The following is a 20,761-nucleotide window of genomic DNA, read 5'->3' on the forward strand; positions in this document are numbered from 1 at the left end:
ATATATCTGGGCGTTTTTCTTGTCGGTTATCGCATGGGCTACGTAGGTGCTAGGTACTCTGCTCTCTTTATCTGTCGGCTTTCCTACTTGGCGGTCCCTGCATGTGTTTCTTCCAACTGTAGATGTTTGCGGTTGTCTGCGGGGGTCGTTTCTTGGTTGATTCTAACAAGGCATTTACGTGATACGTCCAATAGCGGAAAAGCAAGAGTTCACTCCGAAATTGATTGATTCATTGAACCACTATACATCATTTGCCCAGCCAAGCTTCCGAATTTTGAGAGATATCATTCGTAAAATATGAGGGGTCCGCGAGAAAAGACTAGTGAGGAAACGTTTACTCAGCGGTAACGGCACGGGCTAAATCAGGAGTTAGTATATGCGCAAAAAGTCGATATCCAGCGGTTCACGGCGAAGACGTACTGTAGATGTTCAACTTGGAGTGGCCGACAACCTTCTTGATCTGGCCCTTCTCCTCGAGGTCCTCAAGAGCCTTACGGGCGAGGGAGCCGTTGATCTTAAGACGGTCGACAAGGGTGGCGACGGTAATGAGACGGTAGGACTGGACGTCCTTGTTGAGACGCTCAGCGACGGTCTTCTCGAGGACAACGGCGTGCTGGGCCTTGTCCTTGACTGTTTGCAGAGAAAAAAACCACGTCAGTTATTATTGTTCCACTAGCCGGCTTCGACAGTCGTCGCTTCATGTCCAAACAACCCCTCTGCCCACACAAAAATCGCTTGACATCTTGCTCGGGGAAAGGTTCGTTCGCTGGGAGGATGGATGGGAGATGGTGATTTGCATACCCTTGCCCTTGGACCACTTCTTGCGTGCGGGAGCCTATGAATAAAATATTAGTATAACCTGAACATCCTGCGGTTCGTCTCTATGTGCGGCTTAAACTCACCATCTTGACTGTCTGATCTGGTTGTTCGACGACGGATGAGAGCGCGACAATCAACGGCCGGAAGTGAGAGCCCAAGTGCGAAATTCGAGTGGGGAGACATGTAGTGTCACGTGGACACAAACCCTAAGCCCTTGTTTGCTCGGTTAGCGGTGGTGGAAGAAGAGGCCTTTCATTGGATAACGTTATCGGTATTCTTTTTGCCTCAGGCACAAAAATATAGTATCATCCAATGCGACCAATGATTACACGGAGATCGGATTATTGTCATACATGCATGAGTTCCAATTTACAGGGGATATTAAGGCCAAATTCGCTTGGTATTGCATAAATCATTAATGTTTCCTTCATTTACCGGCTCATGCCTGCACTGTGGCTTCCAGTAGAGGCTTTACCCTTAATAGTATTGAGCACTTTAAACCGTGAACTATCACCTTCGCTCTCGATACGACCAAGTGTGTATTCTTCAGTAGTTCCAAACCAAAACTTTGCGTCGTCTCCTTGACTGGAAAGCCACCTCACATCGTACCGCCCGCTGTCGCTTCGTGAAGTAGGAATGTAAATGATTGACGGCTGGCCGTCAGGTGTCCAGGATCGAACAGCAGCAACAGCATTGTTAGCAGTGACGATAAGTAGCTGTATCTTCGAGGGATGCCATGCAGCCTGTCTGACTGGATGTTCGTGGACCAAAGCTGATAGCAGCACGGCAGTGGACTCCAAGTTCCATATCCAGACAATGTTTGGCCGTGTTTGGTCTACAGTGGCTAGGAGGTTTCCGTCACAACTGAATGTCATGATTGACACGCCCCGCGGAGGGCCGGATGTTTCTGCAGTTATGCTAAAGGCAGAAGAACTGGACGATTCGGCATATTCAAGTGTCCCATCTGCAGTTGCGTAGCGCTCGCGCCATATACTGGGCGAATTGTCATCGATTTGAAAGACATGGGATAATGTTGTAGAGCATGAGAACTGCATTCGTCAGTTACTGGCTGGTCAAATATGAAAAAGCACCAACTTAGAATGGAATAGACTTACTGTTTTGCATCGTAAAATATCAACAGTTCCATCGACCTTACCGATGGCTAGATACTCCGAGGCACCACTCTCATTTGCAACCGGACTCCATTCTATACCTCGGACTCCAAGGTCAAAAGAATCATCGAATCCCGGTGGCCCGGTATAAGTCCTGAAGAGTTTTCCGTCGGCAGTGAATACAAGAACCTTGGTACCCGCACTGGCTGCATCCCAGACGGCTACCCATCGCCCGTCGGGGCTCCATTTCAAGCCTTGAGCGTCTACTGTCGGTAGCACCGCACGGTTTATCAGCTCGTACGATCTGAACCCATGGATAGTCAATAGGTCCACTGCGTCTGGCTTTAACAAGATCGCAAACTGTCCTGTCTTAGGTCGGTACCCAAAGCCATTATGATGAGCAAACTTCGGAGATTTAATAACCTGGCTGCGGCCGGTATCCAGAGCATACACAGTTAACCTTGTATTCCATGCGTGGAAAACTATGACCTCGTTTTCATCGCTGCCGAAATCAATATTCAAGGCACCGGGCTCGATACTCTCGATTTCAGCATGTAATTGCAATGGGAGCAATTGCCATACAAGAACACGTGCATCACTGGCATGGAGCACACGTCTCCCTGGTGCAGTTTCGCCTCTAGCGGTATATGTATCTGGTGATACAGTGTAGCTCGCTCGTGAGAACTTCAAGAATTTCAACGAGCTTTCTTTGACTTTGACAATCTCTACATCCTGGAACCCAGAAGAAGTTGGGTTGAGATGCAGGATGAGATCTTTCCCACTTATCTGAGCAGCATATTCCCCATGCTCAGACAGAGATATTGAAGGTGAGACTGGGCTTTGATCAGTGTTAGTTTAATTTGTCAGGAAATTCGTAAACATACCCCCTGCTCCGGTGGAGTCCATTGTTGCTCTTGTCTTGGACGCGGCACTAGTAGTTCAGTGATTCAACCGTTGAGACAGCTGTGGAAATGGTCGACAGTACCAGTGTTTCTAACAGTGTGCATTATATCTAACTGTGCACATGATCGTGCTAGTTCCAGGGAAAGTATTCCTAGAGATTTGCAGTCTTGTAGGGTCTCCATTCATTGGGCATGATACACTAGTAATTTCCACTTACGGACGCCAAGACTTTTCTATAGTTACATAATCAACATCTCAATGAGCTACAAAAGAATTTTATCTGGACATGAGTGGTGAATCTGGACCGAAGAATATCATCTCTGATATTGAATACTCCACTCAGATCAACAATCACTATATGGAAACTCCGACCTGCCGGTTGTGTGTTACGCCCAAGTTTGATATTGCATCTTTCTTCTGCTGGATAAGATAAACGGACCAAAGTTGCTCCGGTCCGAGGTAAATCGCCATCGAAAAAAAGTTGCCCGCAATGCGAATAATCCGGGGAATAATTTCAAGCTGATAACACTCTCACTGTCGCTCATTTTCTCTCAATTAACAATCATAGGGTTCTTGCGCTTTCTTGCCCCGTGGCTGGGGCGACAACTTCCCATAGCACAACGCTCAAGTCTCATCAAAATGACAATCCCCGAGACACAATCCGTGTCGCAAAGCAACGGCGAAGCGCAAAATGCGCCCGCCAATGCCAACACAACACCGAAGACGAAGCTGTTAGGGCGGGAATTTTACAAGAGTATAGGAAGTCCAAAGTACATCGTAGCACCAATGGTGGATCGGTCTGAATTTGTATTATCTCCCACTTTCGGTTACCTATTACTCCGATCTGACGGCTGATTCTAGGCCTGGCGCATGCTCACTCGGTCGTTCATGCCACCTGACGATCCCAAGCCGATGCTTGCATACTCGCCGATGTACCATGCGCGTTTGTTCCGTGAACAGTTACAAATGCGCTTGCAACATTTTCACCCCACTCGCGCTGCTATCAAAGGCGATGATACCCCATACTTAGACGGAAACCCCGCGATAGACCGGCCTCTGTTTGTACAGTTTTGCGCGAATAACCCGGATGACTTTTTGGAAGCTGCGCGTCATGTAGCGCCATACTGCGACGCTGTGGACTTGAACCTTGGGTGTCCCCAAGGAATCGCGAGAAGAGGCCATTACGGTGCCTTCCTCCAGGAGGATTGGGACTTGATTTATAAACTGATCAATAAACTACACACCGAACTGGATGTTCCCGTCACTGCGAAGTTCCGTATACAGGAGACGAAAGAGAAGACATTAGAGTACGCAAAGATGATACTATCCGCCGGGGCGAGCATAATTACCCTCCATGGACGCACGAGAGAGCAAAAGGGTCATAACACAGGCGTGGCGGATTGGAGTTACATTCGGTATCTTCGTGACAATTTGCCCCCGGAGACCGTTATTTTCGCCAATGGCAACATCCTGAACTATGACGATCTGGAACGCTGCTTGGAAGAGACAGGTGCTGATGGCGTGATGAGCGCTGAAGGAAACTTGTCGGACCCATCCGTATTTAGCAAACCTCCTCCAGTGGGAAGTGAAGGAAGGGAATACTGGCGTGGCCGGGATGGAAAGGGCGGATACCGGATCGACGCTGTCTTCCGCCGCTATCTCGATATTATCTATAAATATGTCCTTGAACAACCCGTTCCAGAGAGGAAGCCTCTCTACCTCCCGTCAGATCCCGAGGAGCCGGAACAATTCATAGAACCCACTGCCGAGGAAGCTGAGGAGGAAGGGCCACCAAAGAAGAAGCAGAAACGCGACAAGACGAAGAGACCTCTGTCCCCCAGTCTTGGGGTCATGCAGGGACATTTGTTCCAGCTTCTGCGTCCAATGGTGGCAAAACATACAGACGTTCGGGATGCACTTGCACGGTCAAGGCCGGGCGACATGGCTGCCTTCGAGCATGCTCTTGCCCTTACTGAGCGAGCAATCAAAGAGGGCCTCAAGGAATATGAGCAATTCCCGGAGCGCTTTGAGACATCCCCGAACCAAGAGCTAACGGGCTCCAAGGCGACGATTGCTGAATACGGCCGGCCTTGGTGGGTCTGCCAACCACACATCCGGCCATTGCCCGAAGAAGCCCTAGAGAATGGTGCCCTCACGGAGAAAGGGAAAAAGCCCAACACGAAGCAAGACAAGACTAAATCTGAGGTACCTGCGGATAAAGCTGACACTCCGGCTGCAGTGGCCTCTGCTTCTGAAATCCCAAGTAACACGGCTACAACACCGGACGCTTTGGTAAGCGATTAAGATATTACGACATTTGTTATCTTGAACCATCTCAACACAGCATTCTATTCAATAGGAACGCATAAACTATAGACAACCCACCTACCCACCACAAGAGACATAATACCCACGACATCTCACGGTATATAGAATTAGACCATTATGCACAGCACTGCGAATCCAAATATCAATCCATAACATCATGGTATCTAACAATAAAACTAAAACCCTCAATCCCCAAACTCCAAACCCATAGATGAACTAGAACCAACCACCTAAAAATCTAAAACAAGCTGTGGTGCCATCTTCTCCAGATCCTCGACCTAAAGCCACCGCAGTCAGCAACACCCTCCCCAGCAACCGAAAGAGAAAAAAGAAGAAGAACAAACCTCAAGAAACCCATCCCCAACCCCCCTCTCCACCCCCTTCCCCCCCTCCGCCCTCTCAAACGCAGCCCTCGCCAACGCCTCCCTCACAAAAACATCCACATACTTCGCCACAACCTCATTAGCATCCTTCGCGATCTTAGTCTTCTGACCCTTAAAATGATGATGAACAAGCTTCGTCAGCAACTTCGGCGGAATAGCCGGCTCACTCGAGAGAATATCATTCTCCTCAGCATCCGCATGAATGATCTCCGCAAGGATATAGTCCGGCTCTTCAGAGGGAGAGCTCGAGCGACTGGAGCCGGAGCTAGCTTCGGAATCCGAGTTTGAGGCTGCGGCGGGGGATTCCGAGGCCTCGGTCTCGGTGCGGGTAGAGCTTGTAGAGGGTCGAGAGATCTTGGATGATGAGGCTTTTGCGTTAGTGGTGGGTTTTTTTGCGGGGACTTTGATTTTGGATTTTGTCTGGGGTTTTGGTTTCGCGGATGCGGATGTTGAGGGGCCGGCTGTGACTGAGGATTGTCGACTGGGAGGTTTGAAGGGAAGTTGTCTTCTTTTTTGGGCGGGTTGGCGTTCTGGGGGCATGGTGGGGGTTTGTGATGGTTATGTTATGCTTGTTCTTTTCTTTTGAGGTTGGTGGTGGAGTTTGTTATCGATGCGATTTCTGGATGCGATGACGCGCTGCGTGACGCGAAGTCAGGTGATCTATTGATCTCTATAGATGTTTTGTGAAATGGGTAATATTCATTATAGTCAATGGTAATTCTGAATTATCATTTACTAAGAGTAATGCATATGACATTGGCTTTTTCGTAGTGCATGCGGAGTAAAATAAACCGCATATGTTGTTCATCATATCCATGCAGACACCGTTTGAAACACCAGAAAGATACCACCCAAAGAAAGAATCACTCATCCTCATCCACAGGTCTCACAACAACAAAATCCAACCCCGACTCTTCCAAAACCCTCTTCGAGAGCACCCACTCAACACCAAACAGTCCCGAATTAAACCGACACGACCAAAGCTCCCCAATCCCCGACTCTTCAGCCCGAAGTCTATGAATCTGCCTCACCATGTCCGCGACAGCAAGCTCAGTATTCCGAATAATGACATCAGGCGGACTGACCCTCTTCCCATAATTACGTGACGTGAACAAGCAGATGATCCAGTGTTTCTTGTCTTTGTCCTTGTAGTCTTTTTCCTGAGGCGGGATGATCAGAGCTGTGCCTTCTGGTAGTTGAATTTCTTTGTTTCTGGTAGATGATTGGGCATTGTTTGGCTGGTTTGGTGGATCTGAAGTTACTAGGTACTCTGGGCTGAATTTGTATTTTTGGCAATGGGAGTGGTAGATGTTGTATGCGGCTGGGTACTGTGTATGTTAATGGTTGTGGGTGAGTTGGATAGGCTGGAGTTGGGTGATATAGTACCTTCTGCTTGAAGGCTTTTGCTATCCCACCACCCCAGGATCCGATACAGTTACATGCGTCTGAAATAGTCAAGTTAGTTGTAAGGACATCTTGATTATTTAGGCCACGTACGAATCAAGGCTGCCCCGTCTGGCGCGTCGAAGAGATCGCCTTGGATTTCTTTTATGCTGCCTTGGGTTGCCTTGGAAGCCATGGTGAGAGTATCTTTCGATTTCCTTCACTAGCGGCTTGTTGTGTTGGGACTCTCGAGTATAAAGAGACTTCCAAGCATTGAGATGAACAACAAGTAAGTCACGAGAGGAAGTTGCATTACGCGGCTCGTATTTGTCGATGATTACGGAGTGGTAGTTCGGGAAGTACGGATGATGTTAAACACAATAGAGCAATTGCCTCATAGCATGCTAAAAGATATCCTGAACTGATGTCGGTGTACACAATCAACTACAGCCAATACCTGCTAATGGCTTCTCAATGTTCCTAAGCCAGCTGGGCCAATTAATGAAAAGACAAACTGTGCTATGCCATACAACAAATCACACGATAAAAACTAATACAGAAAAGAAGGGAGAAAGGCCTATCATTACCGCTTGTCATCTGCTTCAGTAGGATTTTGCGCACGACGGGAAAGGAAGTGTCGCAGACTCTTGGATCCTCTAGTGTTGCCTTGGCCTGATGCTTCTACTTCTCGAGAGCCCTCGCTGTGGAAAGAATCATTTCCTTTCGCGGATATTGACATTTGAGCATCGGTCTCAGGGTCCCATGAAGAGGTTGTTGCCTCAGAACGAGGCGCGCTCTGAGTGCTGCTTGATTTCAGCCTTCTACTCAAGCCCCGTGAGATATTTCGAAGGATACCCGGGTCATCGTCATCGGTCCGGCGCTCATAGCGTGCGATCTCGCCCATGTAAGTTACACCATTTGTCGCAAAGTTCTCTTCAGGAACTGGAAGATAAAGGACTACGCCGCGGTTGGGTTCAATCTGCAGAAGATCCCTCAGAGCTGACTGGATCATAGTGGTGCAGCGAAGGTTGGTGATAGAGGCTATGAGGCATGGGAGTGCGTAGACCTTCAACAAATATGCTGGGTCCTTCGAGATACCAAAGCGAATACACACACCCTGCTGTATGATGACCATCATAGACGATTCGTCTTTCTCATAGATACGCGCTAAGCGAGACGAGATCGCCGAAGCAAGGACTTCGTTGTCTCTAACCTGGACCTACTATTAGTTCCTAGAGGCTCTCGAGATCTGAATGGAATGCTAGCACATCCTTACCGTCTTGCTTAGTTTAAGCTCAGCCACCATAGCTGATTTATACCTCAGGCGATCCCTGGATGATAGCTCTCGCCCGCGTGTGCTGAAAAAATCGTCAAAGTACTGGCTCTTTGTCCGATGCATTGGTTCGTCCTCAACACTTTTACGTATCACGTCGACAGACTTCGGGTCTGCAGGTGTGCCACAAGTCGATTTTTGAGCCATCGAATCATCATCATCTGTCTCCTCAATGAACATGGATGGCCTAGCGGGCGGTCTATCGAGCTTGTTTCGCTGCGCCATCGCCGTCTCGGAGACGGCTCTGACTGCCAAGGCCTGGAATGACACGGGTGATTCAAGAGTGGGAACTGTTGATGAAAGGCTCGCGGAGGACGTGGCCGAAGGGTCATGTCGTCGTCTCAGGAGAGATAAGTCCAGTATTTGATGTGCTGAGACCATCCTTTTTATCTTGTTGGAGAAGTGTCAGCTAACGATTAGGGCGACGATTCTTTAGCTATAGTTAAGTGCCGTGTAGCTAGAGAGCCTCACGCGAGTTGTTGAAAGTAGATCAAAGCTGACGAAAAACGAGGATGAAAGTAAAATACAGAGCATTGCAAGAGTCGTTCGGCTCTTCCCTTCTCCTTCCCTGGTTGACATCGTCGAGAGTTGGGCCTCTTAACTGCAAGAGGAAGGCACTACCTTCCATGTGGGAGGAGTGTACTTCCCCAGTGAGCATATTAGCTGTAACTACAGGATACTATGGAAATTAGTGATACTACCAGTCTCTGTGGGTTCAAGGCAGTGGTTCCATACCATTAAAAAATAAACTAAGAACGGTAGATATCTGAAGGTAGAAGCGCCACTGAAAGATAGTATGCCAGATACCTTTGCCCCAAGCCTTATCATTCGCATCTAATATGAAGTATGCGATGCTGAGGATTCAACTCCTTATTGATGGAGTCTTTCTTCCACGAACCAAGGCGAGCCTCCAGTGCAATCTCACGGACCAGCTCACGAAAAACGCGTCCACAATATAGAGATAAATGTATCACATCTGACAAGACTCCGGAAGCTTATATTCTTCATAGTCTGAGGAAGAGGGAGGCCTCGTTCTCGCAGCAGTGACTGGAGGCTGTTGTTCATTGTCAGACCAATTAGCGTATGCGTCATGATTTGATTAGTATGAATACACAGTTTATTATATTAGTTCTCCTTCTGCACTATATAGTATTCCGGGATACCAATTAGTCCACGGAGGTTGCAAGCATTAATTGACTTGACCATAGCTGTTGAAATCACTTGGTGGAGATGTAATTGAATGTGCTTTGATATACGGGAAGAAGACGGAAACAATGAATGAGAAAGGGTTTATATTGGGAAAATTGTAATGTACAAGTACTCTGTCCGATATTACAGCATGATAGTCGGACTTAAAATTGTTGAAGTGCTCTTTCATGACCCTTGAGGAATGATTGATTGAATTGAAGGGTGACTGAAAAACAATGTTACGGTCTTGGCAAATAAATGGTTCGCGTGCTGAGGACCTTAAGAGAAGTGATCAAATCAACCCGCGCAACGCGACCCTCATGAAGAGGACTCCCCCACCTACACCTTTCATTCGCTTAGACAAAGCATGATTCTAGTCTAAGGATCTCATTAAGATGGACGACGCGACAAAATCTCTGCTCACAGAGCATTTCAGCTACACTCCGCTGGTCAGTATTTCTGATAAACACTTTGTCTGAGACATGCGCCTCCCTTGCCCCTCATATGCCACTTTTTCTTGAGGTAACCAAAGCTAATACACTGATCGCAGTCCCTTGTAGATGACGTGATCAACTCGATCAACAACCTGATCTATCAAGCTATCTCGAGTCTCGAAGCCGGTTTACTCTCCACCCCTCCTGAACGTTTGGGCTTCTCGCATGCTACCAACGGTTCGACCATCCCGGACACTGACGAGGATGGGAACGTTGTTTACCCTGAGGCGAGGCTGGAGATAGAAGATGGACTACACAAACTTGAAACCCTCCTGGAGGCGACCGTCGACAAGGCGTTCGATAAGTTCGAGATTATTGTCCTGCGAAACTCCTTTCGAGTGGACGATGACTTGCTAGGATGGATTCGGTTGAAGCATTATGAGGTGCGCTATGTGCTTGGGTGACCTGGCTCTATGTACAAACTGACAATGTACCTTCTTTAGGGCCTGGATCTGAACCCGTCCCCCGATGCACCTACCCCGGACACGATCGTTGCTCTGCGCAAAAAACTACAAGAAACCAAGAAATTGAACCGAGCATTGAAACAAGAGACCGCTCGTAACGATGCGGTCATCTCACAGCTGCGATCGATCTTATCTGCCGTTAAAGGCGCCGACGGCGCGACAAGTGCGAAACAGGGGGGTGGCTCCGAGACGTCTGCACTTCCTACGAACAAAGACTTGGACCTGTCGTTCCTGACGGAGAGTCCGGCGGCCAAGCAACTACGAGTTGGCGCTGCTGTTGGATCAAATACCAAACACACACCGCTTACCACGAATACAACTTTTATATTATCTCAACTGCCTGCCCTGCAAGGGTTACTGAAGCAGCTCCGGCCCAAGCTAGCTACTCTGCCTAAATCAGCAGAAGCCACGGAAGCAGATTCTAAACGTGACCAGAGAAAGGAATACATCGAGAGTAGAATCCGCCTGCATCTCGAACGAACTGGCCAGCTTGGGGTGGGCAGTGACGGCAATCCTGTTGTCGCCGGACGAAAGATCGATATTTCCGAAGCGCAGGCGCTCGAGGCGGTCACAGGACTGCTTACGCAAGGTGACAAAATGTCAGAATAAGAATGACGATGGATGGAAATCAATGGCATGGTCATGCGCCATTGGCTATCGTGGTAGCAATCTATTTTGGCATAAGGTCAATATGGGCTTATGAAGACCAGGACACGCTCCATGTCTGCTGGTCCCGTCTGAATGGGACCACGTCCACTTTGTCCGACTGCAAGAGGTTTACGATCTTTTCGTCTTTCTTCTCGAGGGTAATAAACTCCTTCTGTTCCTCACCAATGCCATAAAATTGGCGACCGAACTTGCTCATGAAGCCTTCAACCACCTCAGGGGTGATGTCTTCCTCCTTGAGGATACCGTTTTCGCAGGCCTGCTCGAAGGAGTCCAGCACGACCTGGGTTGTGTATGGCTGAGTGAAGACTCCCGCCGCGATTTTGTCTCCGCCCCTCTTGGAGGCTGCGGGGTGAGGGGCACTATCGGAGCCGAAGAAGAATTTGGGGTTGCCAGATGCTGCTGTCCGCAGGAGAGCGTCACGATCCGCAGGCGTTTTAGCGACAGGCTTGCAGAAACAGAACGGGTCTCCAGCCCAGTTGTCGATGATGATAGAAAGATGATGGGCGGTAATGCTTTTATCCCTGACCGTCAGCACATATCCATTGCCAAGTGTAACCGGGGGACCAACGTTGCTGCCACAGTAGGGCCGCACTTCTTAACGGCTTCCACAGCAGCCGCTGTAGTGCAGTGCTCCAGAATAATGCGAAGCTTCGGGAAACGCTCGTGCAATTGCAACAAGGTGGGAAGGAAGCGCTCCTCCGCCGACAAGACAGTTACATCGCCAGTGGAAGGGACCTCTCCGTGAAGATTCAGAACCATGTCCTGACGCTCCATCTCTGCAAAGACCGGGTAAAATTGGGTGTAATCCACCACGCCAGAGGACGAGTTGGTGGTAACGCCTGCTGGGTAGCTCTTGACACCGGTGACGCCGCGCTTCTTGGCTTCGATGATGGTCTCCGGGGTCACGGACTCGTGGAGGTACAACGACATGAGGAAGTTCACATTGGGTTCAATGGCTTGCAGGCGCTTCTTGTAGTCGAGCGCGCGGTCGACAGTTGTCACTGGCGGCACCAGGTTGGGCTAAATTTGTCGTTCCAATCCCATGCATGAGTAACGAATGTACTAGACCGAGGTCCATTGGAATCAATCAACTCCTTACCATGACGAAAACCGTGTTCACACCACCTTGTCTGATCGTAGGCGTAACAAGCTCCATCATATCACCATCGCGAAGGTGTACTGCGCACCGCACCTCGGTCAATTATTGTCTCGCAACCGTGGAGCACACTGGGGTAAACGCACCGTGGAAGTCGGCCGACGCGGGGAGCTTCACTCCCTGTAGCTTGGAGAGAGGCATAGTGAGAGGCGTATAAGTGTCGTTCTAGAAGTAAAAATCAGAATGACCAGTCAGAAGAGTCAGCTCAAGGTGGGAGGAGGAAGTCGCGTACCAGATGTCAATTACTTTGCTGTCGAAGTTACTTTCCCTTTTCCCCGCCATGATTTTTTTCGCGGGGCAGCCTTTGCTTTGCTTTGATTGGGTGGGGCTCGTAAACTTCCTACCGGACCGATAAATAAATGTACGACTCAAGTATTTCTCTGTTGACAGAATAACAACTACTACACTGGAGAAGGTCTTAAAGACGATAGACTCGTGTCATCACCATAACCTATCAGGCGTTACTATTTGGTTGTTCTTTTATTTGACGTGAATAGCTATAATGCCAATTTGGCTGGCCCATGTTTATCCGAATCGAGTGTCTCTTCATCCTTCCACAACCGCCATGTCCAGGTCCCAAAGGTGTGCGAAGGACTTGATGAAAAATGTTTCAAGATGATCCCAGATGTATACGCTCCGTTGGTTCATATTATTCCTCATGTACGAGCCGAGGATCCACCGGTATTGGATACGAAGTACATAGGCTACGTTTTTAAGTTCGGGTTGGCTTAACAGGCTGTTCTGAGTGATACCCTTGGGCGGAGGGGCCCCGAACAGATTTTACAGCTCTTGCAAAGTTCTCCGCAGGACGGAGAGGCTGATATGCATTAGTCTGAGTAACCTGGAGCTGGCTGGCTGGCCAATTGGACATTGTATATGGGCACACAGCAGCCGCAGGGATTACCTCGACGCAGATCTGGATCACAGCGATCCTGAAGGTGGGAGCCATGACGGAGGGCAACAGGACGGATCGAACTCCGAAAGACGGGGTACGAAGGGTTTATGTGACAGCGAACTCGCAAAGCTACTACATTTTGCTGAATAAACGACGAGGGTCAGCCGAGGCAGAACATTGACTCATGCAGAGATAACAGCGAGGCTTCCAACTGCCATGTTAAAAGCGAGGTTTTTGGGGGGGAGATTCAATGATAGGTTCGTCGCGCCGCAGCCACATCCATGGATCTCACATCAGCCCTAGGCACCCGTTATTGGTTAGAGAATTGTGAGATCAAGAAATCCTGGCATTAAGTCATCTTATATGACTGATTCCTTGGAATTTGGATGGGTACATTCGGAAACGATTCATGTCTTGGACTAGACACTCAAGCCAATCGTGGCGTCGCATTCAAGTAATGCTGACGAGAGCAATGGAGTTGACTAATTCGTATAGGCTGCGTGCCGAGGCTCTAAAATATAGCATTTCAATAGTCTGTGAATGCTCCTGGTATTGCCTTTGTTGCTAAGGTTTAGGTGCCTTCCTGTTATGCGAATCGACATGCTTTCAACATCCTTCCCCACCAGGATGTATATAAACTCCTATATCTCTGCTCATCACACGGGCCTTCTGCTGCTTAAGATCTATGTCTTTGTATAAGTCAGAACGTCAATGGAAGGTACACGACTATGGTTGCCACCGATAAGCCTACCATAACACCACGAGAGACGGCTACCTTACCTCCGACGAGTTCACCAGCTCCCTCTCCCCAAAACGGTGGCCTTGCAGCATGGGTGGGTGTGTTTGCTGGCTTTCTTTTGTTTTTCACTACCTGGGGGTTTTCGACGGCCTACGGCGCCTTCCAACACTTTTACCAGACGGATCTCTTGAGAGATAGCTCACCGTCAAAGCTATCGTGGATTGGCACTGTTAATGCCTTCTTTTTGATTTCCACTGGTGTTGTCGCTGGCCCACTGTTCGACTGGGGTTTCTTAATTCATCTAATGATTGCCGGATGCTTCTTGACTACGCTTGGCCTCATGATGTTAAGCCTTTCACAAACATACTACCAAGTGCTTTTATCCCAGGGTTTCTGCTGTGGAATCGGTAGTGGGCTCATCTATGTGCCTGCCTTGTCCCTAGTGTTAACCAGCTTTACGTCCCGCCGGGGGATTGCCCTCGGCATAGTGACCTGTGGTGCTAGTATTGGTATTGATCGATAACCTGATAGCTTACTGCAACACATCATGGCTAACGAGATTTAGGCGGGGTTCTATTTCCTATAATCTTCATACACTTGCAGCCTCACATCGGCTTCCCCTGGACGGCTCGAGTAATGGGGTTCATCCAACTAGGCTGTTCATGTATTGCGGTTCCTCTTCTCATAGCGACCACTAAGCCAAAACGCAGTTCCCCACGCCAATTAATCCATTGGGATGCGCTTAAGGAGTGGAACTTCAATGCCTGCGGGGTCGCTAATTTTCTCATGTTCATGGCCTATTTCGTACCACTATTCTATGTGCCTTTCTTTGCCTCGCAGGTACTCGAGACTTCGACAGATATGAGCTTTTATCTCGTGTCAATTCTGAATGCCGGTTCTGCCGTGGGTCGTTTAGGGTCGGCGTTGTTGACGCAAAGGCTAGGCGCTGGTTTGATCTTGAGTGTCAGTGTTACCACATCGGCGGCTTTGATTTTCGGTTGGATTGGCATCAACACTCAGGCCTCCTTCGTTGCATTTTGTGTGTTATTTGGCATCTCCTCTGGAGTTTTAATATCAGCAAATCCTTTGGTGATCGCGCATCCCGTTGTCTCGCCCAGTCCGGCTATTATTGGGACCCGTATGGGCATGCTGTGGTTTGCAGCGAGCCTGGGGGTGCTGATTGGGGCACCTATTGCGGGCGTTATCGAAGGCCATGGCGGAGGCAATGAGTACCTTGGGCTGCAGCTGTTCAGCGGTGCCATCATGACCGGCGGAGGGATTTTTATGATGGTGCCTCTACTGGCAGCTTGGCGATATGATTGCCATCAGAAAGAGCTAGAATAATACATCGGCTGAGGCCGATAAAACCACGCTATATGACCTCAGTAAACATCTAAGTACCCTGTATCAAGGATCTCTGCTACTGTCATCGTCTTCGTTGGTTCAGGCTGTAGAACAGCACAGAGCAATACTACATCGTATTCCGGAACTCCCAGGGAAACCAAGTGATCAGTCCAATGCTCATCGGAGTTCAGGCCTCCTTTCCCTCCCTCATCTGCGATACTGATGAAATCACAGTCTTGAAAATATTCAACCGAACGTAGGTCGAAGTCATGGCACTGTGCCCGCCAAATTGCTTCTATCTTTTGCTCGAAAGTGCCATCCTTGATGATTGAATCATATATACCAGGAGATTGAAAGTCAATCTGCGCTTGTAGAAGGTGGAAAAACTGTTTAGTCAGTATTTTCTCTTTTATCAAGTCCCGAACGTAGAAGAGAGTGTTCCTGCAATTCCCCATGCCCAGATATCAACACCGCCGGCCCAAGGCTTGCCAAAGAAAACCTCCGGACTTCAATAGGTGATTGGGTAATTTCGCCCGACCGGGGGCCATAACTAAATGAAACAAACATGTTATCATTGTGCTCTGTCAAAGAAAAATCAACTATTACCTACCCGATCCCAGATCTGCTAGTTTCACTTGTACCCGCATCGGAACGTTCTCGTCATCAGTAAATGGATTCTCATCATTGAATCCATTTAGAAGAACATTTTCCATCCTGAAGTCCATTTATTGCACTCAGCTTGTTTCTTCAACTTTGCTCTTTAATTGACCTACCACAATGTACAAGACCCTTCTCGTGAATCTCCTGTAGCCCCAAAAGCGCGAATTTCATAATATGCTTGACCTCTCTGAGAGTCAATGGTCTTTTTGTCCGTGCAGACCACAGAGTTTTCTCAAAAGGCTCTAAAACCATCATTGGTGGCTCCAAGTCAGAGCTTGGAGGAATGATATCTATCATCCTGCGGATATATTTTACAGAGCGAAAGAGGGATTGCATTTCTATCTCTTTTCGAAAAGCTGCCCATTTTTCCCCAGGACGGTCTTCGGATTCCTGGTGTTTGATAACAACCTGATGATTATTGGAGCAGCTGGCCTTCCACACGTTTGGGATTCTCCGCTGTACTAAGGGAGCGAGTAAAACATAAGTTTTTTTTCACTCTCCCCTAAAAGCTGCATCCCTTTCTGAAGCAACGCAGGGATCATTGTAACTCTCAGGCCAAGCTAACACGGCTAGACAATGATTCGATGTGTTCATGGTCTATTTTGCATTCGATAGATGAGATATCTGTGGTGGTTGCAAGAAGGACTCCGTAGTATTTGGCTATAGACCGGAACAATCTTTGTTCCAAAGTGGAGCCCTTCTTTTGTCCCAATATCTTTTGACTTCGTAAAACAAAACAAGTGATATAATTCAAGACCAATGACTTTGTCTATCGAGATATGCTGTAGCCGCCGATCATACACTACGAAACCAGGTGGCGTCTTCCATGAGCGTATAATAGGGCGAGGATGATCAATAATCGTGAAGTCCATGCATCGTGAACGCCTACCCAGAATAGCCGCTGATTGGCCTATCCGAGTGCATCTTCTTCCCATTAAGCGCCCTGGTCAGTCTAGAGCGAGAGCGCATTGACCTATGTTTATTTTACTTGGCTAAGGTATGGTGGTACAGGAACCTGCAGAAGTTAGTTTGTGTATGAGCGGTTAATCCGAGTCCTTGACTGGTGCGATAAATCTATATTAGGGTATCTCGGCATTTGTGACTGGGGAAGAATCCACTGATGGACTGCGCGTAGAATGCCTCGAGCTGTAATTTCTAAACTCTCCATGTTTCTCCAGGGTTACAAAATCCTTCATTATCCCTTATTTTGCTGATTTTCCTAGCCGTTGTGCTCGTCGCTCGCTTTATATTTGTCTGAGTCCCTCCTTTCTTAGTCTTCTTCTGTCTTTATCTGTAGAGGTTGCAGGCAACTCTCGTCTCCTAATTAATTCGGAATTGTGCAATACTATTCTCTGTTTTTGTTTCTATCAGTCCCCTGTCTTCAGATTGAACTTGATATGGATACCGGCTCAACCACTTCGGTCTCCTACCATGTGTCCTGCGCCTCCGATGCAGACGAGTCGAAATATCTCCAAAGGGTTCAATACCTTCGTTGGGTTCGACTCGCTCTCGGGATCATCATCTTTGGCGTCGCGGTCTCTATCATAGGGTGTGAAGCAGTCCCCTTCCAGCATTATCGAGCGACATCAGCATACGGCAAGGTCGGATTATATCTCTGGCCCTTGAACTTCGACATCCGTCCGACCGTCGCATTGCTGTCCTGTGGTTGCATAATTGCCTTTCTGAATTTGACATACACCATTATCACTCTCCTTCCTTCTGTGAGTTACTACCATCTGTCTCATGCTGGTTATGCCACAGATGACTCAGTGCACTAACTATCCCAGCCCCACGCACATATCAAACGACAAAACCTCGTTTCGACAGCCATCGCCATCTCAGGATTCCTCACTGCCTTAGTGGGACTCATCTTCGCCGTCCATCTCCCAGACACAAATCCCCCCAACGGGTTCACGAAAGTAGAAACACTGCATTCATGGACTTGCAAATGGAAAACCGTGCATGGTCCACTGTCGCCGAAGGTGGATGACACAGTCACTCCACCACCTGCTCATTTCGCGCGTGACTGTGCTCTCACTCGGGCGTCTTTTATTCTGACAGGACTGGCTGTCGGTTTAGCGATTCTCATGGGGGTTGCGGCTGGTGTTGGGGTTTGGTTTGAGAGAAGTGTGTCTCAGCAACGAGAACAGGATACTTCTCCGTTGAGGAAGATTAATATCATGGCGAAGTATCCGGGTGTTTGAATCTTTTTGTCTTAGTATTAGGGATTGGATGATGGGGGTCTATTTGGGTGTTGGCACATGCTGCTGGGTTCATCGTTGTGCTGGGAGGACTTTTTAGGGGCTTTGGCTATTACTGTGGTTGTCTCTGGTTAGGCATATGTATGTACGGTAATTTCCAGGAATGGGAGTATTTCTTCTGGTATTGTTCACTTTAAAAGTATGCCATGCGTAGTATGTAATCACTTTCCAACGCCAAAAACTAAATCCCAAAATCCTATATCCTAGCCCTCAACCTCAAATCATCAAACGGCAACCCCAAAAACTCCCACATAAAATGCCACCGATCACTCCCAAAGAACGGCTCCCCCTTTCCCTCCCCATTCACCACCCAAAACCACGGGCACCCGAACGCCCCCAACTCCTTCACGACCCTCTCCGTCGTCGCCGCCAACTCAGCCTTGACCTCAGGCGTTCCCGCGGCGGTAATAATCTTCTCTACTTCCTGGGCACTAAATACGTTTCTCAGAGCCGTGGCCAGATTCTCAGGCTTAGAAATGTCCAATTGGCCATTCCACATTGTCTCGAAGCAGCTCTGGAAAGCTGCGGAGAAAGTTTGGCTGGGGTGGTGCTTTTTGATGTAGGTTAGGGCTCGTTGGGGCTGTTTTTTATGTTAGTTTTCATTTGATGAAACCTTGATGGCTGGGTTTTCGAGTATGTATAGATAGGTCCCGGTATGGTCTATTGATAAGAAGAAATAAAGAAAAAATAAACATACCAAAAGCGACAAGATCGGGAACCAAGAGGGAACTTCGAAATCATGACCGAAGTATTTCTGGGCTCGTTTGCCGTCGTATTTTGAGTAGGCGGCTTTGGCGGGGAGGGTCCAGGGGGGTTTGTTTCCTTTTTTTTTAAGATATATTCTTTAGAGTCGTTCTAAGAGGGAAGTAGAGCGCAAACGAACGAAAGAGAGGTTGTATGTGTATGGGTAAAGAGATAGGGCATACCACTGCCTACATTGATTCCTCCTAGAAAGACGGGGATATATCTATAGAGGAAATTAGTCAGGATCTATCCGACTAGTGAAATAATATAAGAGTAGTATGGCATACTCGATTTCAACGCCCAGACTCTCCAACGCAGCAGCATTCTTCTGCAGATATGTGAAGGCGTAGAAGCTGTATGGCGACACTTTTCTCATGTGATTGCTATCAGCGATTGATTCGATTCAGTGATGGTTTCTTGGAATGATGACCTACCGCAGTCGAGGTAGCATTCGATTTTCTTGCCCATTTTCCCACTTTCTTTCGTTGTTTGTCTTTGGGTGATTGTTGGGTACGAGTACTGTTTATGAAGTTGGGGTTTTGAGGTGGTGTTGATCGGTGGGGATGCCGAGGATGTTCGTGTTCGTTTGGCCGACGTCGGGTCGGCTTTGGGGTAGTGTGATGTTTATCTATATTAACTGGATATTATGTACGGGGACATAGGAGATGGGTAAGGTTTATGGATCGATTTGGGGGTATGCCGTTGGGTCGCAAATTATCCAGTATAGGTCGAGACTCGAGATGTTAGTCAACTGGTCGTCCGGCGTTGGCATTGATCTTCACCTACACGGTCTTAAATCTAATGGTTTGTTCAATTTCAATGTTACAATTTCGAACAGGGCTACATATGAGGAATTCCAATAAAACATATCATAATTCCAATTTACTATGAATTGAAGGTGAAGTATACACTTCCTTTCATGGCCATTCATGCGTAGCAATCAACCAGTTGAAGCCAGCTTACCATCCGCAGCCTGCTCTGCACAAAGCAAACGGTCAACAAAAGCCTGTCCTCTTTCAATCAGATTCGGATATCTAGAAAGAGCATAGAGATCTCGCCAAAACTCTCTTCCTTCCTCATACCCAGACAGACGCACACGCAGCAATGCCTTCCACTCCGCATCTTCTGCCGTGAAACCAATACTGGTAGCCACATACTCCCACCAGACAGGGAAATGACCAGCCGATTCCCAATCTAGGATGCCGACTAGTTCGCCATCCTTGACAAGAATGTTTTGGCAGTTGAGATCCCCGTGGGTAAATGTGTAAGGGGTACAGATGGGCAGAGGCCGATCTTTGAATTGTGTCAGCACGGGTGACGGTACCTCTTTCAATGCCTGCATTAGAGCATCATGTAGTTGTTTATCGGAGTCTAGCGGACCGTAGGGCTTACCTTCATAGATTAGAAAGAGCCAGTTGGAGTATAATGGACCGCCGTCGATATTTTACATGATGGGTGATTGGAACTGTCGCAATTGCTGTATGTACTCCGGCCACTTGGTCTGCGATGTGCTCCTTCTGGGGCTGCGATCATGTAGGCCAGGCTTCTTCGATTGTCTGACCGTTTAGACGATTCATAAGAATAAAGTACCGATCAGAGTCGTCGGTCCATTCCCTGATGACTGATGGGATGGGAATCGTGGTGTGCTGTTCGAGAAATTCGATGTTTTGAACCTCGATCTTTGGTGGCTGATTCAGCCGCTCTTTTAGGATGAGATTCGAACCGAGAGACCATACACCTCAATCTCCGGCGCCGTAGAAGAGTTTCACATGGCTGGAATAACTGCAATACCGTTGCTTGGAAGTAGACCAGTTGCAAGCCGGGCATACGGTATCGGACACCTTTTCAGACGTCGTCATGACTCCGGTCATCGCCTAGGATGAGGA

General features: G+C 48.2%; 12 protein-coding genes across 12 annotated transcripts; 4 read left to right on the forward strand and 8 right to left on the reverse strand.

Annotated features, from left to right (window-relative positions):
* Positions 1-334: 334 nt before the first annotated feature.
* On the reverse strand, positions 335-1,178 carry AO090005001059 (40S ribosomal protein eS25; the record flags this gene model as incomplete). Its single annotated transcript, XM_023233429.1, has 5 exons — positions 335-357; positions 421-630; positions 802-835; positions 903-1,025; positions 1,173-1,178. The coding sequence occupies 5 exons, from the start codon at positions 1,176-1,178 to the stop codon at positions 335-337; spliced, it is 396 nt and encodes a 131-aa protein (XP_023089211.1).
* A 72-nt stretch (positions 1,179-1,250) lies between these two features.
* On the reverse strand, positions 1,251-2,837 carry AO090005001058 (WD40 repeat domain-containing protein; the record flags this gene model as incomplete). The annotated part of the gene is made up of 3 exons (XM_023233433.1): positions 1,251-1,868; positions 1,935-2,764; positions 2,816-2,837. The coding sequence occupies 3 exons, from the start codon at positions 2,835-2,837 to the stop codon at positions 1,251-1,253; spliced, it is 1,470 nt and encodes a 489-aa protein (XP_023089210.1).
* Positions 2,838-3,473: 636 nt separating this feature from the next.
* On the forward strand, positions 3,474-5,138 carry AO090005001057 (tRNA-dihydrouridine synthase family protein; the record flags this gene model as incomplete). Its single annotated transcript, XM_001817985.1, has 2 exons — positions 3,474-3,641; positions 3,696-5,138. 2 exons carry the CDS (start codon positions 3,474-3,476, stop codon positions 5,136-5,138), a joined length of 1,611 nt encoding a protein of 536 aa, XP_001818037.1.
* A 179-nt stretch (positions 5,139-5,317) lies between these two features.
* AO090005001056 (CENP-X/MHF2 family protein) lies at positions 5,318-6,085 on the reverse strand (the record flags this gene model as incomplete). Its single annotated transcript, XM_023233443.1, has 2 exons — positions 5,318-5,326; positions 5,507-6,085. 2 exons carry the CDS (start codon positions 6,083-6,085, stop codon positions 5,318-5,320), a joined length of 588 nt encoding a protein of 195 aa, XP_023089209.1.
* A 323-nt stretch (positions 6,086-6,408) lies between these two features.
* Positions 6,409-7,124, reverse strand: AO090005001055 (uncharacterized protein; the record flags this gene model as incomplete). The annotated part of the gene is made up of 3 exons (XM_023233449.1): positions 6,409-6,873; positions 6,932-6,990; positions 7,043-7,124. The coding sequence occupies 3 exons, from the start codon at positions 7,122-7,124 to the stop codon at positions 6,409-6,411; spliced, it is 606 nt and encodes a 201-aa protein (XP_023089208.1).
* Positions 7,125-7,511: 387 nt separating this feature from the next.
* Positions 7,512-8,063, reverse strand: AO090005001054 (MIF domain protein; the record flags this gene model as incomplete). Its single annotated transcript, XM_001817982.3, has 1 exon — positions 7,512-8,063. The coding sequence occupies one exon, from the start codon at positions 8,061-8,063 to the stop codon at positions 7,512-7,514; it is 552 nt and encodes a 183-aa protein (XP_001818034.3).
* Positions 8,064-9,953: 1,890 nt separating this feature from the next.
* On the forward strand, positions 9,954-11,016 carry AO090005001053 (MIND complex subunit MTW1; the record flags this gene model as incomplete). Its single annotated transcript, XM_023233460.1, has 3 exons — positions 9,954-9,971; positions 10,000-10,326; positions 10,387-11,016. 3 exons carry the CDS (start codon positions 9,954-9,956, stop codon positions 11,014-11,016), a joined length of 975 nt encoding a protein of 324 aa, XP_023089207.1.
* An 88-nt stretch (positions 11,017-11,104) lies between these two features.
* On the reverse strand, positions 11,105-12,373 carry AO090005001052 (dihydroorotase; the record flags this gene model as incomplete). The annotated part of the gene is made up of 4 exons (XM_023233469.1): positions 11,105-11,597; positions 11,645-12,096; positions 12,176-12,255; positions 12,319-12,373. The coding sequence occupies 4 exons, from the start codon at positions 12,371-12,373 to the stop codon at positions 11,105-11,107; spliced, it is 1,080 nt and encodes a 359-aa protein (XP_023089206.1).
* Positions 12,374-12,847: 474 nt separating this feature from the next.
* On the forward strand, positions 12,848-15,210 carry AO090005001051 (uncharacterized protein; the record flags this gene model as incomplete). The annotated part of the gene is made up of 3 exons (XM_023233475.1): positions 12,848-12,870; positions 13,828-14,375; positions 14,432-15,210. The coding sequence occupies 3 exons, from the start codon at positions 12,848-12,850 to the stop codon at positions 15,208-15,210; spliced, it is 1,350 nt and encodes a 449-aa protein (XP_023089205.1).
* A 2,057-nt stretch (positions 15,211-17,267) lies between these two features.
* Positions 17,268-18,074, forward strand: AO090005001050 (uncharacterized protein; the record flags this gene model as incomplete). The annotated part of the gene is made up of 2 exons (XM_001817978.3): positions 17,268-17,591; positions 17,658-18,074. The coding sequence occupies 2 exons, from the start codon at positions 17,268-17,270 to the stop codon at positions 18,072-18,074; spliced, it is 741 nt and encodes a 246-aa protein (XP_001818030.1).
* Positions 18,075-18,327: 253 nt separating this feature from the next.
* On the reverse strand, positions 18,328-19,199 carry AO090005001049 (putative DSBA family oxidoreductase; the record flags this gene model as incomplete). Its single annotated transcript, XM_023233483.1, has 3 exons — positions 18,328-18,711; positions 18,829-18,953; positions 19,163-19,199. 3 exons carry the CDS (start codon positions 19,197-19,199, stop codon positions 18,328-18,330), a joined length of 546 nt encoding a protein of 181 aa, XP_023089204.1.
* A 616-nt stretch (positions 19,200-19,815) lies between these two features.
* AO090005001048 (uncharacterized protein) lies at positions 19,816-20,273 on the reverse strand (the record flags this gene model as incomplete). Its single annotated transcript, XM_001817976.1, has 2 exons — positions 19,816-20,211; positions 20,268-20,273. The coding sequence occupies 2 exons, from the start codon at positions 20,271-20,273 to the stop codon at positions 19,816-19,818; spliced, it is 402 nt and encodes a 133-aa protein (XP_001818028.1).
* Between the last annotated feature and the right edge of the window lie 488 nt (positions 20,274-20,761).

The sequence above is a fragment of the Aspergillus oryzae genome, chromosome 1 (assembly GCF_000184455.2).
Source record: "Aspergillus oryzae RIB40 DNA, chromosome 1".
Taxonomy (NCBI): Eukaryota; Fungi; Ascomycota; class Eurotiomycetes; order Eurotiales; family Aspergillaceae; genus Aspergillus; species Aspergillus oryzae.